The following is a 22,616-nucleotide window of genomic DNA, read 5'->3' as shown; positions in this document are numbered from 1 at the left end:
GCTCAAAATGATGATATAAAGGATTCCGATCTGCTTTCGATTTTAGTGATGGCTCAGTCTACTAGAAAAATTAAAGAAAATTTTACTCTAGCCAGTGTAAAATGTGCTCCTATCAGAAGAGAAAAATGAGGCTAGGAAAGAGAAGCAGCATAGACAGAGCCAGGATTGTGCTTGGCATGACTCACAGTGATAGGGAAAGTTGTTCTCATTTGTTTATGGACTGACGAAGTCAAGCCATTTATTTACTCCTTGGGGTTTTTTTACTGTTAATAATGTGCATTGCTTTAGGAGGGAAAAATACAAAGCCTCAGGCAAAACCTACTATACCTGACATATTTCTTTCTGTACAAAAGGAGAGGTTAGCTACAGAATTGACAATTATTAAAGTTTCAGAATATTTTTTTATTTCACTTTTATTTTAACCTGGAACAGATGCTCTTGACTCTGATGTCATTGATGGAAATGAGAAACATTTCTATTTCCCTGTATTTTATCTTTTATATGGAAGGTTTACTTGGTTGATTTTCCTATGTGCTTCTTCCACATCTTGACTTGCTCTCCTATAGTCTCAAGATCTACTCTAGTTTTTGTCATCCTTCTTTTTCCAGTATTTAAATATTCATCTTTCTTACCTGTTCTAGACTTTACACTATTTCCATATAAGCAAGCTATATTTACCCTCCTCCCCCCTGCCCCCCGCCTTTGATATAAGGGATTCTAAGAGCACTATTGCTTTGTCTCAGCTAAATTATTACAAAAGTCATGAATTATTGTTACTTTTATTTCAGTTCCACATATATACAGTGTGGATAGCAGTATTTGCTCTTAATGGAAAAGGGTTTGGAGAAAGTTATTTTTCAATGACCACAAAACCACATATTTTAAATACTTTTTTTTAACTTGAGAGAGAAAGAGAGAGAGAGAGAGAGAGAGAAAAGGAGAGGGGCAAGAGGGAGAGAGAGAATCTCAACTTCTCCTGACTAACAAATACATGCTTCTTTTAAGAGAGAATCTTAAGCAGGCCCCACGTTCAGCATGGAGATGTTGTGGGGCTGATGTGGGGCTCTATCTCACGCCCCTGGTTCATGACCTGAACTGAAATCAAGAGTTGACCCTCAACCAACTGAGCCATCCCTATTGATTAGATATCAATAGATAAGATATCTCTGGCAGAACAGTAAAATGCTTTTATTTAAATAACTAAATATACAGGTAAATTTTCATCTGTCACACTTTTAAATATCTACTTCTTATTTAAAAATGATCTCATTTTTTAAAAAAGTTCTACAATAGGTGGACTTTTATTACCAAGTGGAAAATCAATTCTAGTAGAAATTTGATTCACTTGTTTTAAAATAAAAGTTATATCTTGACCATATGGTCAACAGCAAGGCAACATAAGATTTTCAGACATATTTTTGATCTTATCTTTTTAAGTATGTATAGAAAGAAATGCTAAAATGCATTATACTAAGATACATGAGAAATACCAAAATTAAAATAAAGAATGAATATTCCTTCCCAGAAATTTAATTAAAAACATTTTAACACTTCATATGATCTGAAAAAGCAAAAATTCCAATTTGGTTCCTGGGAAATAAAGGATAAAAGGAACATTAAAATGATTTTTAAAAACCCACATAATTTCTCTTAAATTCCTTTAAGTTCCTCCTAATGAGTTCATGGGCATGCCTCACAGATGTCAAGTATCTGGCAATCATGAAGCCCTTAATGGCTGAGCTGGTGCTGTAGATGTGAGAAAATCATGGGTAAATTCAGCATGATGGAAAAGTTCATGAGCCAAGACTAAATTAGCTGAATTTTTATACTTTTCCTTTCAACTGAGTCCATCCTGATGTTGACCCTTGATACCTATCTTCATTATTCTAGCTGCCAAGTCATTATGCACTTTACCTAGAAAAACAGACACTGGGGAAGGAAGAGTTGCTAATGCTGAAGGAGACCTTTGAATGTCTAGTCTTTACATATTAAAAGATTTTCAGATTTAATATCACTAGGATTTTAAAGCCTCTTGGTTACCCTTTCCAGAAAGGAAATGTTTTAAGTTTCATTTGTTTTAATATGCCACTGTATCCTTTTTGCTACCATGCTTTTCTGCTCTAACATTGCAACATATCCTAACAGGTTCTATCTTTCAATTTAAAATCTCCTCAAGGATATTCAATCTTCTGGCTCTCAATATTTTTTTAAGACTCTCAATATTCTTAAAAGAGTCTGTCATTTCAGAATTAAGGAAAACCAGCCTTGTCATTCCTGTGGAAGGTGTCTACCAAATCAGAGTATAATATCTGACTTTAAAATGAAAACTTTTTCACGTAAGAAAGGAAAAACATAATTTCACTATGAACTTCCTACTATTTTCACTTAAGTATAGGAGAGTAATAAAGTATTTTGTCACCTGTGAAATCTTGGTGCGTAATCTAACCTAAACCCCATGTCTCTCAGAAAAAACTCAGTTTCTTCTTCCATACAGCAGATAAAAATAATAAAAAATAATAAAAATAATAGTGCTTACCTGATATGGTTGTCATGGGGATTAGATGAAGAAACATATTAAAACATTTAGCACAATACCTGACACAGAGTAATATTTAATATATGGTACATAGTAGTTCTTACCAGGGTGACTTTAGCATAATCCAATAGACGACAGCCGTGAAAGCAGAAATGTGACAACAGTCTAACATACAAATATTCCTGAAACCACTGTTGTTTTCAGCCATTGCAAAAGTTTTTAATAGCAATTCTTAAAGTGCTCGTGTAGTAATGCTTAGAATCCAGGGGGAGATTTACAGAGCTGTGACATATTCTTCTAGCAATGACCCCCAGACCTTTTGAACTGATGGACATTTAGAATTTGAGATTTGGGACACTGACATAGCAAGAGAGAATTAAAAACTACCATCTACTATCACACCATTAAAAAACAAACAAGCAAACAACAACAAAAAACAAGTCAGTTACATCCCACCTCTTGCCACTTGGAAAAAAAGAAAACAAAAAAACAAGTCAGAATTTAACACCCTCACATTTTGCCATGAATTAGCCACTCTGAGGTACCCAGGACAAAAATAGTAGAAAAAGAACAAAATCCTTTCTGATTGATGAGCACCTTTTGTCTATTTTATGTGTTTAAAATATTTGATGTGTTGGAGGGTACCCAAATTTGTCCTCCTATAGTGTTTGGAGTACTCACAGGCATATCCATGAGTACTACCAATATTAGTTCACCCAAAGAGTTATGATAGCCAGAACAGAGAGCCACAGTTCAGTCAAAGCCTTTCGAAAACTCTCCTCCTGAATCTCTGAAGCACCACAATGGTTTCTTATCACAGTAGTGTCACAGCACTAATACCACACAGTTCAAGTATCACAGTAATAACATAGGAGTATCTCTAGGCATAACAATAGGATTTTTAAAAAACTTTAATACAGAGATTTCAAGAAATTCAGTGGAATTCCATTCCACTGAAATGGAGCTGGCCACAACTTCATCATTTATTCTCTTTTGATTCTCCATTCCATTTGTAGTTCAATTTTTAATTTTCCATTCTCACTCCATCTATCCTGACTACTCACTTCAACTGCAAAAGTAATATTGATTTTTGAAAACATTCACTGTAGAATGAAATATAAACCCAATAAATAATAGTACAATTTTCATATTTATTTCAGTAAATCTTGCAGGCCAAGTTAATAATCCCATTACCATTTTCATTTTCTTAAATTGATTCTCACTGAATATTAATATATTCATTTAGTATATAATAAACTAATTTTGGTTATTTAGAGCATTCTTTAATCTCTCTACTCTGTGAGATAATAGATACATGTATAGGTTCTAAAATCTCAGATTTTAGGCAAAAGTGTTATAACTTGAAGTAGTCTGGAAATGCATATCACGATAGTAGGAAACAGATACAAATGAGTTTACACATGAAAGACATAGTACATTATTTCACATTTGAAAAGAAGTATCAAAGATTATGAAGTTTTCAGACAGATGAAGTAATTATTTTAGTCTTTATAAGACCAACTACCTTACAAATGTTTAATCAATACAGGATTGCATGGGGTTCTTAGAGCAAGTAGAGAAGCAAACAAATGATCATAATGATTTTTACTTATGATATGATTATGGAGTCTGAAAATAGATTTCAGGTAAAATGCATATTTGAATGAATAATGTAAACATTTCTTAATTCCATTTAGTGTAATAAGTGAATAAAGCTTTTTATTTCATGGGAGAATTATAGTAGCTTTTGCAACTATGTAAGTGGATATGGTTCCCCCCTTGGGTAGACAACCTCCCCTTGGCTCTGATAGGTATTCCTTCAACTTCCTATCACATTCATCCTCTTATCTTTCCTCATAAAGAAGTAGATCCCCTTCCTTTCTTCTCTGAGATTTTCAACTTTCTCTTCGCCAGTAACTTCTCATCAGCCTTCAATAATGATCAGGTGTCTGCCACTTTACAAAATTCCTTCTGTCTTCCTTATATCCCTTTTTAGATTCTACCATAATTCTCTCATTGCTTTCAAAGAAGCTCCTTTCTTGTATTCTAGGTTTCTATGTTTATCTACCCCTTAATGTAGGTTCCAATGGATTCCACTCCATCGAATAAGTATCAAACTGCTTTTGCCATGACCACCAATGATCTCTCTGTTTCTAAATCCAGAGATCCTTTAGTCATACTTATCTTGCTTGATTTTTTTTTTTTTTTTTTTGGCACCACATGACACTGTTGACCACTCCCTCCTTAAAACATTTATTTTCCTTCTAGTTTTGTATTGGTCACTGGAGTTGAGAGCCCTATCCATTCTTCTCCAACTGATTAGTTAAAGCTAATCATACAATTCCATTCATCTTGCTAGGGATGGGAAGTCCTTTGCTATTTTGGCTCAATGAGATGTAAGAAGAGGTTGGTAGTTAGGGTTGAAAAGTTTTGCTTGAAGTTTTGAAAAGTTTCACTAGAAGAGGTAGGAATTTAAGATTGAAAAGTTTTGCTTGTAACAGACTGCTTTTGGAAACTTGGTTCTTTCCCTTGATGGATTTGGAAGAGGAAGCTTGTATCTCTAATTGTCACTGGTACTCAACTTCTAATAATGAGAGGAACCAATTTTAGGATAAAGCTGGCAGTACAGATAGAACAATGGAGAGGAAAAAAATAACCTAAGTACTTAAAATTATACAACTGAAGACTAAATCTGAGGGTTACTTTAGATCTTGATAATCAGCTAGATATTTACTTAACATTCAAGGCTGTTTCCCTTGAATTTTCTGTAATTTGTGGTAGAAAGAACCCTATTGATAAAATCGTTGGTTATTTCTTTTCCTCTTCCTAAGACCATTCCTAAATGTTGGTGTTCCATGGAGCTCTGTGACACCCCTCTGTCTCACTCACTGCTGAATTATGACATATATTTTGATTATCGCTAAGTTTGTATCTTCAGCTAAGATTTCTCTCCTGAACTTCAGATAAATATCTCCAAATATCCACCAAACATTACCACTTAGAGACCCTAAAGATAACTCAAATCAACATATTAAAACTTAAACTATGCTTGCCTCCTCCACTTTCAAACATCACTCTTCTTGTGCTTCCAGTTGCAGTGAATGGCACATCAGTCCCTTGTCCAAATGAGAAACCTATGTATCAACCATGGCACTTATATCTATCTCGTATATCCTATGTCCAGTCAATCCCAACATCTTGTTGGCTCACTTTTTAAGAAGATATTGAATCTACGCATTTCTCTCCACCACCTGTTGCTTCCCCTATTCTCCCCTGTATTACAATAGAAGCTTTTTAACTGGCTCAGTTGCCTTCAGCCTTTCTCTTCTATAATTCATTCTCTGAAAAGCTATCAGAATGTTCTTTAAATGAAAATTTAGTCTTTGTCTTCTCAGGTTTAAAACACTTCAATGCTCCCCTTCTCATTTCCTTCAGAATAAAGTGCAGCATGATCAACCTTCTGTTTACCTTCCAACCTTATTTTATGCCACTTCTCTCAACTTCCTTTAGTTTCTTTACTAAACAGGAGCCTTTTCCAGATACTGTCATAACCCTGTATCCCAAATTCAAAGCATTAATCACACTACATTATGTTTATCTGCTGTGCTAAATATTGCCCAACAGGCAGATTAATAACATGTGTAACACCTGCAATCAGGGCATTAATAGCTATTTGAGGTAAAATAATTGCTATTTAATATAGATATATTAAAAAGCACTGAAGTAGTCATCAAGAGGAGAATCATCACCTAAGTTACAAAGACAGTATGTGATTATGTAGTACATATGCAAGCTATGAAGCACAATTATAAAATTCAACTTAAGAAATAAAAGAGTAGCAAGAATAATACAAATTTCCTCCCTGATCATACCCCCAGTTTCCCCTTCAGAGGTAACCTGTAATTATAAATTTTGTTAACCATTCCCCTTTAAAAATAGTTTCTGGACTCATGTACTTACGCCTAAACAATATATTTTAGTTTTGCTTACTTTTGAGATTTATAAATAGATAGTTTTGATGTGTTCCATCTTCTGAAACTTGTTTTTTACTCAAACTATGTTTCTAAAGTTTATACACATTATCATAATTACTGATTAAATAATTTTCATTGCTTTAAAATATCCTTTTGTGTGAATTACAGAATTTATTTACATACTTTTCTGGTGGTAGGTTTTTCCAGTTTTCTACTATAGTAAACATTAAAAGAGTCTTGAATAATATCTTAGGAGGGCAATTGTAGGAATATAAGGTATATGCATGTTCAGGTTTAGAAGATAATTTGATTCCAAAGTGGTTGTTTTTATTCCTACAGGAACTATGAAAAGGTTTCCATTGCTCTTATACTTGCAAACAATTTACATTTTTCAGACTTAATTTTTGTGGACTAGCAAGTATAAAATAGCATCTTTTTTTTTTGCATTTCTGAATGACAAAAATATTCTGCTTTTTAAAATGTTTATCTACTCTCCTAATTCCCCTTGTATTTTATCATTCTTATCATTCTTTTGTATTGTGTTGCGTATCTTTTCTTATTGACTATATGAATTTTAAAAAACATATTCTGGAATAGCAATCCCTTGTCCCTCATATATGTTGTAATAATCTTTCCCCAGGTTGTGGCCTTCTTCTTATTCCCTTTACAGTGATTTAACACGTAGCATTATAATTACTTACCACTTGGGCTACCTCAGTAGACTAAAAGATCTTCAAGATAGGACACTATATCTTACTCATTTTTGTTCCCCAGAATCTAGAAAATGCTCAACACATACCTGAGCACAGTCGCTCAGTAAGTATTTATTGAGTGAATGATTAGATGAATGAACTGGTATGACTTTAAAGATGGTAAATCAACCTTTTTTAGTTGAATTTCTTTTTACACAAAATTGGCTACACCATGCTACTAAACTCAAGAGGGTCAGAAGTACAAATTACACACAATCCCATACTTGCACTTCAAAGGTGGGTATCAGACAACAGTAAGTGGTGATAGTACCTGCAGACAGGTGGCAGGATATTGTTTATAAAAATTTGTTACCAACTCAGAATATTTGGTAGTTTTCATTTTTCATTCTTTTCAAGGCACTTATGTTGACTAAACTCTCTATAGTGGGATGATATTTAGTCTACATTTATTACAAAACTAGAAATGATGTTATGACATAAAATATAGATTACATATTACAATGGATGCACAGGTTCATGGTTTGTGTCATTAATTTGAAATTGGTTACCTTTTTAGTAATGGTGTCCGGAGGTACATCCCGCCTCCCAAGAGGATAAGGATTCCATTGGCCACTAGGAGATACATCTTCTTGTCCATTGTCTAAAATGTTGCTTTGCTGGGACGGGGTCTATTGCAAAAATGGTATGGCATTCTTTAGTGATATAATAGAAGTTTATCATAGTTTTCTGAAAAGAGTCCCTAATGACTATGATAAGATTAATTTTGCTTAATTGCAGAAAAACAAATATCCTGAACTGGAAGTATTATTATTCACTATTTACTTAATAAGAATTCTGAATTGACAGCTTTTTGGAAGCGATGAGAAATTCAATGAAAATAACCACCATAGAGTTATTTACTGAAATTTAAAGAAAAGTTTAGATTATTTACAGTACCTGAATAAAAAATAATCAGAATAACATTAACCAATTGTTAAAAACCACAACATTTAAAACTTGCTTAATTCATTTTTTAATATGATCTTACCATTTAGAATATAAACTGAAACCATATAATACATAGTATATACCTTCCAATATTCCAAACCTAAAACAAGCTTTATAAGGCTGTACTGACTCTGGTAGAACATGGCTTGCACTGATCCAAAAGAGTGTCAACACTAGCATAGTGTAAGATTTATTGGGCTATGGCATTATCTATATATAGCTTTCAGGGAAATATGAAAGCAACATCAAAAATGTTGTGCCATTAGAATCACAGCATAAAATAAACCTGACTGCTGTGTTTCTAAATTTATTTATATAGATCTTTGTGCTTAAAGTTTAAATGTCTCATATATTTTAGCTGATTTACTGCTTATTTTTTTAATGAATAATAATACCCCTGTATTTATTAGTATTAGTATTAGAGATGGGAGAGGGCTCCATAGTCTGACCTTAGCAAGTAATTACAACCATCAGAAAGATGGACTCCTGTAGAGTGATATACTGCTGGTATATTTTTCCTGTGGAATTAGATTAACTTTTTTCAAAGCCTTTTCTCCTCCTCTAACCTATAAGATATACAGCTACTCCTTGATTTGCTGAGGAATTCTTCTGTGGATGAGAAATTATGTTGTTTCCTATACTGTTTTCTGTATATGTTTTGAAGGGTCCCTACAGATAAATCAGGCCTAGTTAGAGGGTGCATGTGCAGCTCTATTCTGTGTGAGGAAGTGTCCAACCCCAGGGTGGGAGAACTGGGCCATTCTCTTTACAATGTTGCACAGATGGGCAGCTTGGCAGCGCTCATCTGGTTATACAGAGTGGTCCTTGTTGGTTTTTAAAAAAAACAATTATATAACCATCCAATCTGCATGCTGATTACACGAATATTTTAAAAAGGATTGCTTGGAACTATTTTAAAATAGGATTATGATACCAGATGAAGTTTTCCTAAGGTACAATGGATATAATGAAAACTAAGGAGTTAATTCAATTTTCTTATTGAACTTTGGCCATGTGAATTCCTTTTTCAGGAGTCTATCAGAAACTGTGAAGGAAGAGAAAAACTGAGCTGATGCTTCTGGGTTAGTTAGGAATGCATTCACTTGTGCTTATTTGAAAATTCACATGTAGGTAACACATTTAAAGTACATATTACTTGAAGAAAAAAAAAGATTGCTAATATATGCCCATCTTTTTCTGAGCATTAATTTTCTAGTCTTTTCTTTTTTCAGATTAACATGTTTGCATATGTCCACACACAATTTTTCTAGATATTAAAATATGACAAATCAAGTTATTAAAATTAAACAGTTAAAATATAAGTATTCAGGGTAAGCACTACTGGCTGGTGTTTTTGTTTGTTTGTTTGTTTTTGTTTTAAATTAATATCCATGTCTTTCTGCCTTGATTTCTTTGCCAGTGAAAGGAGATAATTTCAGCTCATCTGGTTAGGTGTATGCAAAATATAATTTTGTATTTTTGAGAAGTGGCCAGAATATGTTATACAGGTATCCCTCCCCCCCCTTTTTTTTTCTCTCTTTATTATCTCCATCTCCTCCTCTATTTCCTCCACTAGTTCTGCTTCAGCTGCCCAGACAGGACTCTTTGTCACAGATAGCAACTGAGAATTGCAGAAATTTTTTTTGGTTGACATCCTAATATCATGATGATGTAGGTTCTTCGCTCATTTAGGAATCTCATTCTCTTTTTAAAATTAGAATTAACAACCACATTGATTCTGCATTACAGGAGTCAAAGAAAACATACACATGCAGACACATGAAAAAAAATACTTTCACTAGACACGGAAATTAAAGAAATTTCCTGAAAGCAATTTCCTTTATTCATTTCAAGAGTACTCTGGCCTTTTTAGTTTTTCTTAAGTGAGACATCCTGGGGGGGAGGGGGAGCTTAAGTTTGGAGAAGTAGAAAGACCGGGAAAACAGCTTATTAGTTTTGGTGGGGATGGGTGGGTGGGTAGCATAAAAAAGAATTATACAGTGGGTTCACATTCTGTTCCAAAGATGTATAGCTATTTACCAAAAAAATTGTACTTTTCACAAACTGCTACTGAATTGTATATAAATGCAGTTGCTGAGTTGTGAAAATTCTATAAAAGGTTAAAGGGAGAAACTGAAAAACATTAAAAAAGCAAAGAGGCTATCACTTGGAATCTGTTATTTCAGAGAAAATAACCAAATTGAGATTCAGTTACTCATTCAATTACTTCTAAGTATAGATTCTTTGATACTTTAAAAAAGTAAGAATGAGTCTTCTTTTCCTCAGCACATGAAACCAATTAGATATAGAAGACATTGAAAATCACCATATTGCACCATTTTCTCAGCTTCTAAGTTCTGTAGATCTTTAATATTTCAAAATAATAGACAACATGGTCATTATGATTTAGTGAAAAATCAGATATTATATTTGTTAAGAAATACCCTAATGCTAGGAGTTTTGCTGAAGGGACTTGGTTTCCAAAATGTCCATGGACATTTATAGATTTAACATTTAGCACAAGTGTGTACTGGAAGAAGTAATTTCTAATTTGGCTGAGACATAAATATGCATGAAAATGTGTGATATGTATGTGCATGTATATGAGTGTGTGCATGTATGTATTTATGTGTGCCTGTGTGTGAGCTTGTGTATGTATGCAGCATTCACATATATGAATAAATGAGCTTAGCTGACCCAGCAGTTTTGCTTGGGTTAGCAAATTAATGGGTGCACTGAATGCTTGGCAAATTATACTTACTGCATTTAGCTGGAGAAATTACATAACAGTGGTATTAGCATTTGGCACTTTGCAAAGGTCTTAGGATGCATGCCTTAAGATCTCAAGGACCGATTTTGCTTAGTAATTGGCCTATAGTCCACAAAAGGCATTACCATAGATTCAAAAATATTTTAAAAACAATTTTCCCAAAGTATTTCTAGTGAAAATTGGTATATAACTCATTTTCTGCATATACTTAAAAAATAGGTATCACAAAGACAAATATATACCAAGTTACAATATAAATGATTTAGATTTCAAGGGGTTCAATCTGAAGGTGCTAATGTAATGTTCAGATGATTTTTAAACTAGCATTTCATTATCATGGTGAGGAAGCCTCTGTATGAGTACTAATGTTATTATATTGGTAATGTTAGCCATTGTCCATGAGGATTCATGTGGATTTACAGGCTGGAGATTTTCTTTATAATTAGAAAGATAAGTGAATCTTCCTTGAGTGACATATAACCAATAATAAATCCAGCAGAATCAATAGAAACTATAGGCAGAAGGTGTTGCATAAATCTTGCTTGGCTTTCAGCAGAAAAAAACGGAATTAAGTAAGTAAACCTTGAGAGTAGGATGAATAAATGCATATCAAATATTGGTACTATTTGATCCTGAATCATGTGCATAGAACCAGCAAGAAAGGACATTAGAAATTTAAAAGTAATTAGGTGCAAACATTTCTATCCAAATCTCTCTAATTCAAAAGATAGTAGGATGAGTATCAAGTAATAAAACAGATAGCAAGGCCATTTTCTTCCAGGCAAAATTCTATGAAAAGATTATTTAATACATATATTTCCATCATTTCAACTTCCCTTCCCCCCAAATTATAATTTATATTAAGGTCTGTTTCAATAAGCCAATAAGCAGTACATGCTATGGTATAACATGGTGCTAGAAGTTGAAAAGAAAGGAACAGGACAAAAACATATCAATTTCTTCAGTGTGGAAGATATCATGCTATACTCCCAGCCAGACACCAGCAGAGGGGGAATTAGAAGAGGCCAGTGATTTCTTCCCCAACTCCACTTGTCTCTGGGGTTGCAGTAGCAGGAATGATTAGCTTCTGAAATTTTGGAGTTCATAGTCTGGCCTTTCACTGCCACCAAGCATATTTCTTGGTGATATTGAGTGCTCAGGAAACACATGAGTATGAGGTAACTTTAAGCACTTACTTTAAGGTAAAGGTAAGGTAAAGTTACTTAAGGTAACTTTGAGCATTTACTAAGTTCTGCTAACTAAGAGAGCCCTGTGTCTGTAGCACACAGGGAGTGATTTGGGTCATGATAGGTTTTGGATTAGTTAATATATTTGACTTGTGTATTCTTTTCCCTATCCCATGATATCTATTTTTCTAGATTATTGTGACAATGATGTGAGATCATAATGTATATGAAAGGACCTTATTAACTATTTTGAGTTATGTTCTCTGAAAATGCTAGTTTTTGTAAATATTTGAGAAGACTTCATTGTACAGTAAAAACAGCAGGGACCAGGGTGCCAGGGTCAGATTCAAATTTTGCCTACTATTGTGTCAGGTGCAGGGGTTACAGTAGTAACACAGTAGAACTGACGTAAGTTCCTTTGTGTGACACGTGAGCCTCAGTTTCCTGATCTATATAATGAGATAAACACTTCCCTTGAGGGTATATGAGGGTGGTGTGAAAAAACATATTTAAGGTACCTAATGGTACCAGGTACACAATAGATTCTTAATAAATCCTAGTCTTTTTCTTCTGTTGAAATTCTTAATCTACCATTAATCTGAATAATAAAAATGGCAATTTGAATTGACATTTTACAATATAATATTTCTCTCTAATAACATAAAATCTTGAGACAATAGCTAAGCTCAGTTACAACAGAACACATCCGAAGAAGCACATGGAACCATTAATAATGTCATAGAAAGTTGCCTTAAATACTTTTTGGAGAGGCAGTAAATAAATGATAAATGAATAAATGAATGAATGAATGAATAAATAAACGAATAGATAGAAAATACTAGTAATTTTATACTTTAATAGCTGAGTTATATAGGTTAAGTGTTCTGGTTATAAGTATTATTAATTTTTTTAGGAAATTAGAATAAGTATCAATGAGTAAAAACATTAAAGAATATTAAATATTAAAATAATTTGGGGGCTCTTGGGTGACTCAGTCAGCTGAGTGTCCGACTTTGGCTCAGCTCACGATCTCATGGTTTGTGAGTTTGAGCCCAGCATTGGGCTTGCTGCTGTCAGCACAGAGCCCACTAAGGATCCTGGGCTCCCACTTTTCTATTCTCCTACCCTGCTCATGTACTCCCTCTCAAAAATAAAACATTAAACAATCATAAAATAATTTTGTTGTATTTATTAACATTCTGTTAATATCTTAACAGATTTCATAAAATTACCATAGAATATGTAATTTACTGTTCATAGTATAGAAAGCCTGTATGGGGCCTGTAATCCATAAAAAGTGTTTACTACTTGACCTGGCATGTAATAAATATGAACAAATTAGAAATATTCAAAGCACAGGAAAATCTGGGAAAGTCTTTTCATTTACATAACTGTTCACTTCGTAAATAGAAGTACAGATTCTTTGATCTTCATTCACAAACAGGCATATCCTTTAAGTAATTTATTGTAAATGTGTTTAAAAATTTGAAAAAAAGCTTAGATATTTTTGGTAACTTAAATAGAAACTCAAGCCAAAAAACAAATAATACTGAGTCAGGACCTCGGCTAACAGAAATAGTGCCTTTCTGTCGGTTATCAAAATGGAGGTCAGGGGAGGTCAGAAGCACTGAAAGTTGGCCTCTCTGGGCAACCCGCAAAAAGATAGTCTCAGTGTGACAGAGAAAATACAAGGCAGCTCCTTCTTCTTAACTGAGAGAGGTAAGGCTTGAAAGCAGAGTATGGGGAAAGGGTGTGGATTTCAGCCCTGAATGTTCCCAGGGGTAGGGCAATACCTACACAAAAGGAGCTGCGAGTCGATTTCCATTGCTTAACTGGTAATGCATGAAAATGTTAATTTAGATTTCTTCGACATCCAGAGCCATTTACCACAGCACCTAACTAAGGATGGTGTATTGTCATTTAAGAATTTTATAAATCAAAAGAGCTCCAGTGTTTCCACGAGAGCATGAACAGTTTTGTCAATTTTATGTACTGAAAATGTTTGTTTATAAATTGATCTTACTGTATATTTTCAATGCAATTCTCATGGCTCACAAGCCTTTAGAGACTGCAAAGAAAACTCAAATTGCTGATACTAATTTTTATGATCTTAAGTAGCGAACGTGTTGTAATAGGTTTTTATGCAAAGGAAAATAATTTTTGCCTGTTTCCTCTCCTGGTGAAAAGGGTTCAGGGAAATTGAGCCTCAATCATAGGACCTGTTAGCACTGGTCAGTGGAGCCAAGAAAGGAAAATTTTAAGAGAGGCTGTCTCTAAACTTGGCAGAAAAACCAAAGAAATTTTCAAATTAAAGAAGCTCTGCAGAAGAGATGTGCTCGAGCACAAAGATAACGGGGCAGAGACAGACTGGAAGCCATGGGAGCAAGTAGAGTCTGGAGTATTCTTGAAATATCAGGCACTTAGTACCCATACCTAATAAGGCTCCTGCACTTGCAGCAGGTGGGAAAGGTGTCCAGATGCCCAAAGTTGAAAGTTTATAGGCCTTAAACTGATAACTTGGGGTCATAAGATCTTTTAGGGGTAATGGAGTAGTTGCCCTCTCCGTATTTTTTCCCTCCCTTGCCTTCTCTCTCTCTCTCTTTCTGGTGAGGATAATAACATATTGATGATAAATTTGTTTTAAGATGGAATCTTTCAATACTTGAATCATTCTTGGTTTGCAATTTAATGAAGCTTCCAAGGAGAATTCCTTTAGGTCATTTCTGTGCCTAACTGAGGAAGGTTGAAAAGTCTCCAAATATGAGAACACTAATATTTCTGATGGAGATGAATCCATTCTCTACACTACCCCACACAAGATCAGAAACTTAATATAGCAACACAGAGGTACTGAATTTATATCTGGGGAACACTTTAGACATTGAAAAATAGTGTTTCAAGATAGTCCTATTTTTCAGAATATATTTATATCATTTTATAGATAGATAAGCAAATGGGGCTAAACATTAAGCAAAATAAGGGGCTTTCCATATAATTTGAGGGGGTTCAAGCAATAGCTCCCTTCCTATCAACATCTCTCTAATCAGATCACTGAATTTTGAAATTCTACCCTTTTAGTTTAAGGGTTTGATTTCTATCAAGTGCCAAGCCCTCTGGGGAGGGAGGCTATTTAAGTTGTGATGTCTCATTTACTTCTTAGTGCAGATACATTTCAGGGTCTTTTGAATGTTGGTTTTGTTAGGGCAGAAGATGAGAACGCTGGGCATCTGAGGGGACATGAAGAGCAGGTGTACATTAAAGCAGAAGTTCCATAGAAAAGGTCTCACTGCTAGAATGCTGGAGCCGACTTGATCTAGCTCATGAGAGCTAATGACTCATGTCCCAATTCTGTGTTCGGTGATGTTAAGTTAGTGCCTTGAATTTGGCCATAGAGGGAGTGGTTACATCACAGACATTAGCAAACACCACAAACCAGGGCTTTGTTCTTTTCCCTGGAAGGAAAGTTACCCGCACACCCCTTGTTCTGCCATAGGAGACTGAGGACAGGAAAAACAACATTCTAAAGTTCTTAATTTAGATAGTCTTTTTTTTTTTCTCCCCAAAATGATTGTGGGTGAGGAAAAAGCTGTGAATATAAATGTCTCTTTGGTTTTAATCCTTTATTCATAGTAGGAAGCAAACTATCCAGAGTTAGGAGTTATTATTAAGAGTAATTTGACAATAAAACATGGGTTCGAGGTCTTTTGACCCTTGTTTTGCTGGGATGGGTTTTGTTTTCCTTATGTTCATTAATTTTATTATGAGAGATGTGTTTCGAGGCTACTGTCATTCTGTTATCCCTACTTTGCATTGCTTTTTTCATAAAACTTATTAGGATAATGACTATATTAGAAATATAGTCATAATAACATATGTGTGAAAATGACTCATTAGTCTCCATCAAAATGTAACTAAGACAGATGCATTAATCCATTTCAGCAGGTAAAATGTGCATCCTCGGTTTTGCCTGAATAAAACAGCAGAAATGTTCTTTTGACAATGGAAATGTTTCTCTTCCAGTATATTTCATTTCAAATGAGTCCACAATTTCATTTAAGGCCATGTTAATGTGCTCCTTTTCCATTAGTCTAGGAAGAGTAACAATTTGCTAGCCAAGCAACAAACTTGCTTCTCACGTTTTATTCCTGTGTAATATTTCCCACAAAGATAATGGGCTGAAGAAGCATTTAGAAGTGCCAACTACTTCATTTCCATTCTAATTTAGGCCTCTCTGTTTTTTTCCAAAGGAATCAACTGAAATCCAACAATAATTTCTAGCTCTGTTCTCATAATGTGTCAGCAAGGGAAGACCAGGCTGTCTTCAAGAAGGTTTAAAAAATATATGTTTATATATCTACATACAGACGAAAGAAAGGAAACAAAGAGGAAAAGAAAAAGAAATGAGTAATAAGAAAATGAACCTTAAAGCAACTCAAAAAGCCATGTGCCTGCTCAATCCAAAAAGCAAAGCTTTTAAGCAGGAAACTGCAAATCATTCTAGCTCCAAAGATTCATTTAGCAGCTAAGAGTTTGGGCTCTACATTCTTTGCCCTTGTGCTTTTTGGACTCAGGAGAGTCTATAAGCAGGGTTGTATGTACAGCCTAAACACATTAAGTGAACAAACAACATTAATTGGCTTTGGTATGCTGACACATGTAAGGCAGTCCATACTTACTTTCTGAAGAGGTAGTTCTTGTAGATCAAATTTAGACTTAGTCTGCAAGTTTAAAGTCATGCTTCTGCCTGCATGCATTGCTGAAATACCTCCATAGGGCAGCATGCCAAGGTTAACTGTGTTGTGTTTGTAAGCAGCATTCTGAGTAGAGGAAATAATCATGTGACAGGGTGTGAACACATGCTCAACAAACTGATTATTACATGAACATGTTTAAATTTATAACATTTAACTTTAAGCGGGCAAACAGTAACTTCCTTTTAAACATGCACTTGATCAGACAGAAGCATACAGTAAACAGTGTTAGTTATGCACATAATGAGTACCATCCAAAACTACAGAAAACACAAAAAAGCAAGGATACATTCTGTTTTACATTTGCTGCTAACTCAACGGCATAAAACCTATCTCTTATATATCATGATAGTAGTAACTTTGGACAAATGTTGTTTATCTGTGGTAGTATATTGATTCAAAAAATTCAAACAGTGAGATCTTAATCAAATTTTGCCAGCTGCAAATCTCATGGTCTCTTTCACATTGTGAGATAAACACATACAAAAGACAAATGCCAGCTTCTAATTCTGCCTTAAAATGAATGTACTACAATGCTAAAGCCAAAATCAGTATCCTTTATTTCTCAGTCTATAGATATAATTACAGCAACTAAGAAAAGGAGCTGGTCAAAAAAATAATTCAATCTGACTATTGGCTAACTGAATTTACTGATTAATTTAGTAAAACCAGTCAAATAGCTTGTATGTGGATCCGATGTTTCTACGGTTTTTTTGTTGTTGTTGTTTCTTAAAAATTACATTATAATATGGAGAAATTTCATAATGAATCTAAAGGAATTTTGATTTGAACTATTAATACTAAGTATCAAAAACATCTAAATACCTATAGAGTACTATGGTGATATTTGCATTGTGGTTATCCTTCAATTGGTGTATCTAAGGTTATTCCAAGTGTTTGATAGCTAATTAGTTTTTTTCTACAGAACGTCATTTAAAGTAAAATATGTTGTATGCACTGTTATCAAATAGTTTCCATTAGTACAATCTCCACTTTCCAACTTTCATTAAAATGTAATAATTAACAGTATTTGGTCTTTTTAAGTAATTCTCTTATTTTGGAAAAAAGAAACTACACAAATTAATTCAGTACACTTTTTAAAAACAGAATGTTCTTGAAAATAACAGCTAACAGCTATTCTATTCTGAGGGCATTGTTTGCAAAGTAATGATTTTTAGCATAAGTTTCACTGAACTCAGTTGAAAGACTATTATACTCCTGATGGTATGCGCTTGTCTACCAATCGTATTTGTTATGGATCCTTGATTATTTCATCCAGAGACATTTTTTTTCATTGTCACCATGCCAAAGTCGAAAAGGACACTGAACATTTCAATCTAGCACTTGAATGATTCCTTAATGTTTAAAATTACTCCAGTCTAGTGCCTTCTTAGTTCCTGGAGAAGAGTAGTCATCTCAGACATATGGGTTCAGGTTTTAAATTCTCTCAGTCACAGTGGGACTCTGTAGTGAGAGCATGAGCCTTGAGGTTAACTATAGGAGAAAACAGCATCTTTTATCGGGAGCTGCCTCTCCAAGGTGAACACCGGGCAAGATCTTTAACCAACATTATCTTGGGCTGCTAAGCTTATCCAATGTGCAGGCCTCTAGGCAGTTCTGTCTTATGAGGAATAGTCAAAGATCTTATAGTTTCCACTATAACTATTTGATATCCAGATTGAAATCTTCACCTAAATTTCACTGGGAAAGAAACACATCATATTTCTGGTGCAGTCTGACCTTGAACAGTATGTGAAGTGGCACAGCTATATCTAAACTCGTTTTATATAATAAGCCTGTGCTTCAATACCCTGAATTCATGTTTGTGAGTAGTTGGAAAGTTTTAAGCAACATACAGCCTGAAAAGCTCAGTAGCTCACTTGAGAGTGGGGGAAGAAATGTTATGTGGAAGAAACAAGAGGAAGAACTTTCAGGATCCAGTGGCTTGAAGCAATACTCTCAGGTAACTTAATTTTGTGGAATTAAATAAGAAGCTATTGAATACACATTGAAGTTGGTCTGAAGAATGACAGACTGAGGGAATTATAAACAAACAGGGGAAACATGGAAACTAATTAAAAAGGAAGGTGTGGACACAGCAAAAGGAAACACGCATGAGTTTACTTTTAGTTATCTGGATCGGGGACTGGCAGGACACTTCCAGACTTCTGCTGATCCAAATCCCCCTCCCCCAGTCCTATTTTCCTGTCTCCAAATTCCTGCTCCAGCTAGAGGAGTAGCTCTGATCAAAGGAGAGGAACCATTTATCTGACAAACCAGTAAATAAGTGATGGTACCAAATGCTTAGAATTTTGTCTTCTTTCTCATGCTTTGTTCTCACTCACTCTGTTGCCTCAAATTACTAGTCATTGCACATATGCTCCAAAAAGCTTCTTATAACCTTTCTTGACTAGTTCATCTTACCCTGTTACGTATGGTCGTGTCTACACGAGGCCAGAGTTCCCAAACTGTACTGTATTATTTGGCCCCAAATATTTTCGCCCTCCAAGTTATCTGTCTACATGGAGGGTAAAAGTTGAGGTAAGGCATGGTGACAACTGACCAGGTGTCTCCCACTGACAGCCAGTCATGAGGCTTTGATGAGGCTCCCTTCAATGGGACTGAGCACACCTATTTGAAACAGACATTCTGATGAAATATTTTGCAAGGCAGAACCAATTTCCACATTGAAAAACTGACACCCACACCCCCATATTTCAGTTCACTTTTCCTTAAAAATAATTGTGTTTTTGTCATGTAGACACGACCTACAAACAATATAGTTACTTTAAAAGAGTATACCTGAAAACATAAAATTCAATATTAAGGAAATATATAATAAATGCAGTGACCTGTGTTTTTAACAGGACACCAAATAAAATAATAAAACTATCGAGCAAAACTTCCTAATGGTATATTATTATCCAGAGCCCCAATTTACACTAAGTTTTTCAACCCTAGGAAATGAGAAAAAAAGGCCCTATTTTTACAAAAAGGACCCCTGAGGGTTCTAAGGTCAATGCAGAGCACACCAAGCCCTCTACACCAAAGCCATGAAGTACGCTCACGGATAATGGTCAATTGATCATTGTTATACAAAATGAAATACAAGATTTCTCTTAGAGAGATATAGATATGAACAGGCAACAAAAAAGTCATTCTCAGCTTTAAAACAGTGTATATATTTTTACTCTCCTCAATCATTATGCATTCCATGCTTTATTGTGACTCAGTTTATAACTGAATTGGGATTAATTTCTTTTTGTTGTTGTTGTTGCAATATACACACTAATTTTTACCTTTTTAGTGTTCATAAAGACATCATCTATTTTTGTTGCCTATAGTATGACTTGAATTTAAATATTTTTCTTTTTGAAAGCCAATATTTGAAATGGCAGGATTTTTTATAAAATAATGTGTAGGAGGGCATTCAATCTCTGCTTATTTTATTTTCTGTTTCTTGCTGGGAAGATTATTGCTCATTAGAAGTAATAACTTTAGGAGTCCCATAGCAGTAAATTTATGCGAATTTTATAAACAAATTAGGCCTGACTTTATTATAAGTGAGTCTGTGCAGAAAGGGGCAAAATACTCACTTTTTAATGATTCAATAAAAATTGTACTCCTTAGGTCACTAGAGAACAGTTCTGTGTCCTAGGAGAGGCATTCTGCCGTAACGGCCAGAAAGCAATTGAAGCACCGTCCCATATAATAGAGTCAAATTCTTTCTTACTAACAATATTTAGGCTAGATTCGATAAATCATTCACCTACAGGTTATGGACGCTCAAAGAGCAGTAAACAATATCCATGAGAAACTATTATGATCGATTTCCCCACAATATAAATAAAATGCTGATCATCTATTCATTCATGTAGTTCATGCTTCACTACATGTGCTTAGAAATGCCAATAAAGTAAAACTAAAGGCAGGAGGGATATTCTTACAGAGAAATGCCAGACATACCCTGTCTAACCTTCTAGCTTCTATATGTCTAAGCAGCTGTTGTCTCCAGTCTGCAGGCATTTTACCACAGCTCTCCTCTCCCTTCACAGGAGTAGGCCTCGTCTTTATATCACTGTTATCTGATGGCTTGTCACCATAGTTACCCAAGTTATAGTCAGATGGTATTTTTTCCAAAAGAGCTGCCATAGTAGGCCTAGCTGAAACTGGCCTGGTTTGGGAGGCACCGTAACTCTCTGTACTGTAGCTTCTTGCAGACAGTGGCCTCCTCTGGGTAAGGTTTTTAACTGGAAAACTTCCCGCCTGAGCTTTCACTTCTTGATATGAAGGGTGTTCATCTTCATACCTGCCATTCCTTTTCAGGAACTGGGACTCAGTCACTGAAACGCTGCTTTGGCGATCCAGACCTCCCCTATATGGAGGTCTGCCGTACCTATCACTCGGAGGCAGCTCATGAGGTTCACTGACCCTTCTAAACATGGCCATTTCTGTGGAGCTCGCCAGAGAGTCGGCTCTTCTCAAGAAGCCTGCCCTGGCACCTTGGCTTGCAAACTGGGCATTCACCACAGCATCCTCATTAACAGATGGCTGAGAAAATGAGAACATTTGCTCCATTGGTGGGTATCCTCTGTAAGCTCTAGGACTAACCAAATCCTTGGCGAGGTTTTTGCTGGGCTGTTGCACGTACTCAGAATTGTGTTGAAAGGGGGGCGGTATCCTCTTTTCGGCTTTAACTTCCACTGCTCCTTGGGGGTTGAAGCTTTGGTCAAACTGATAGACTTTTTTTGTCATGGAAGCCTTCTGTTGTTGTGGCCCTTTACTGCTTCCATAAGTGAGCATCTCGTCATCCAGCATTGGGACTGACTGGCTTCGAGACATACTGGCCATACCATGCTCTGGTCCCAACATTTTATCTGGTCGTTCATGGCTTCCTAAGTGATCACTCCCAGTAGCATAGTTTTCTAATGGTATATTATAAACCTTGTACGTCCCAATGTCAATCTCATCGATACTCTGTGACTTTTTGAATTTATTGGACTTGATATCTTTCATTAGTGGGGAAAGCCTCTCTGTGCTTTTGCTAATGGAAATAATACCTTTAGAAGATTCTGGGCGGCAGTGGATTTGAGAAAAGACATTGCTAAGACTCCTGTTGGGATTAGAATCGTGATACTCCCACGGTACTCCTGGAGAAAAAGGACTAGGTATCTCAACAGATTCTTTTATATGTTCTTTCCTTTCAGGCAATGGGCTGGTGGTGGGGGTTGTCTCTAATTTGGAAGGGAAAGCGGTCCTGTCTTCAAAAGGACTAGGGGTTCTGGTCCAATTCTGCCAAGGATTGGAAGGAGGCACTTCTGTTTCTGGTGTGTGTCTGTGTGTAGACTGCTCAAGTTCCAGGGGAACACCAACAATCCTATCCTGCCTAATCAAAGGCCTGCGACCATGAGAAGATGTGCTTCTAGATTTCGAACTTATGAGAGGATTGTTGTTGGCATTCTCGCCTGCGGTCTCCTCTGCAACAAACCCTGTGTTATCATAATGTGAACCATCAGTCCAGTTGTCAGTGAAGGCGTCACTCATTGGCAGCCGGTCAGGACGCTGTGGTAGATTCCCTGGGGGAACAGCCTCCCGCTGGCTGAGTAATGGCTTTGAATCAAGAGGCTGTGGGAAAGATGGTGCAATCCTGTGAAGACAGTGGGAAGAAGAAATGTGAAAATGAGGAAGAGCTGGGTCT

At 35.5% G+C, this 22,616-nt stretch overlaps 1 protein-coding gene across 1 annotated transcript in view; it reads right to left on the bottom strand.

Moving 5' to 3' along the window:
- The window catches only part of LRRC7 (leucine rich repeat containing 7), a 561,823-nt gene that overhangs the window by 62,874 nt on the left and 476,333 nt on the right, over positions 1–22,616 (bottom strand). Inside the window, exons 24-26 of the mRNA XM_077776423.1 lie at positions 20,885–22,565; positions 16,844–16,984; positions 7,772–7,891 (exon numbers count right to left, since the gene is read on the bottom strand). Of these exons, the coding sequence (XP_077632549.1) occupies positions 7,772–7,891; positions 16,844–16,984; positions 20,885–22,565 (1,942 nt within the window). The remainder of the gene's footprint in view (positions 1–7,771; positions 7,892–16,843; positions 16,985–20,884; positions 22,566–22,616) is intronic.

Source organism: Crocuta crocuta, unplaced genomic scaffold (genome assembly GCF_008692635.1).
Source record: "Crocuta crocuta isolate KB4526 unplaced genomic scaffold, BGI_CrCroc_1.0 scaffold342, whole genome shotgun sequence".
Taxonomy (NCBI): domain Eukaryota; kingdom Metazoa; phylum Chordata; class Mammalia; order Carnivora; family Hyaenidae; genus Crocuta; species Crocuta crocuta.
Note: the sequence above shows the minus strand (reverse complement) of the source record. Positions and strands in the feature narration are given on the sequence as shown.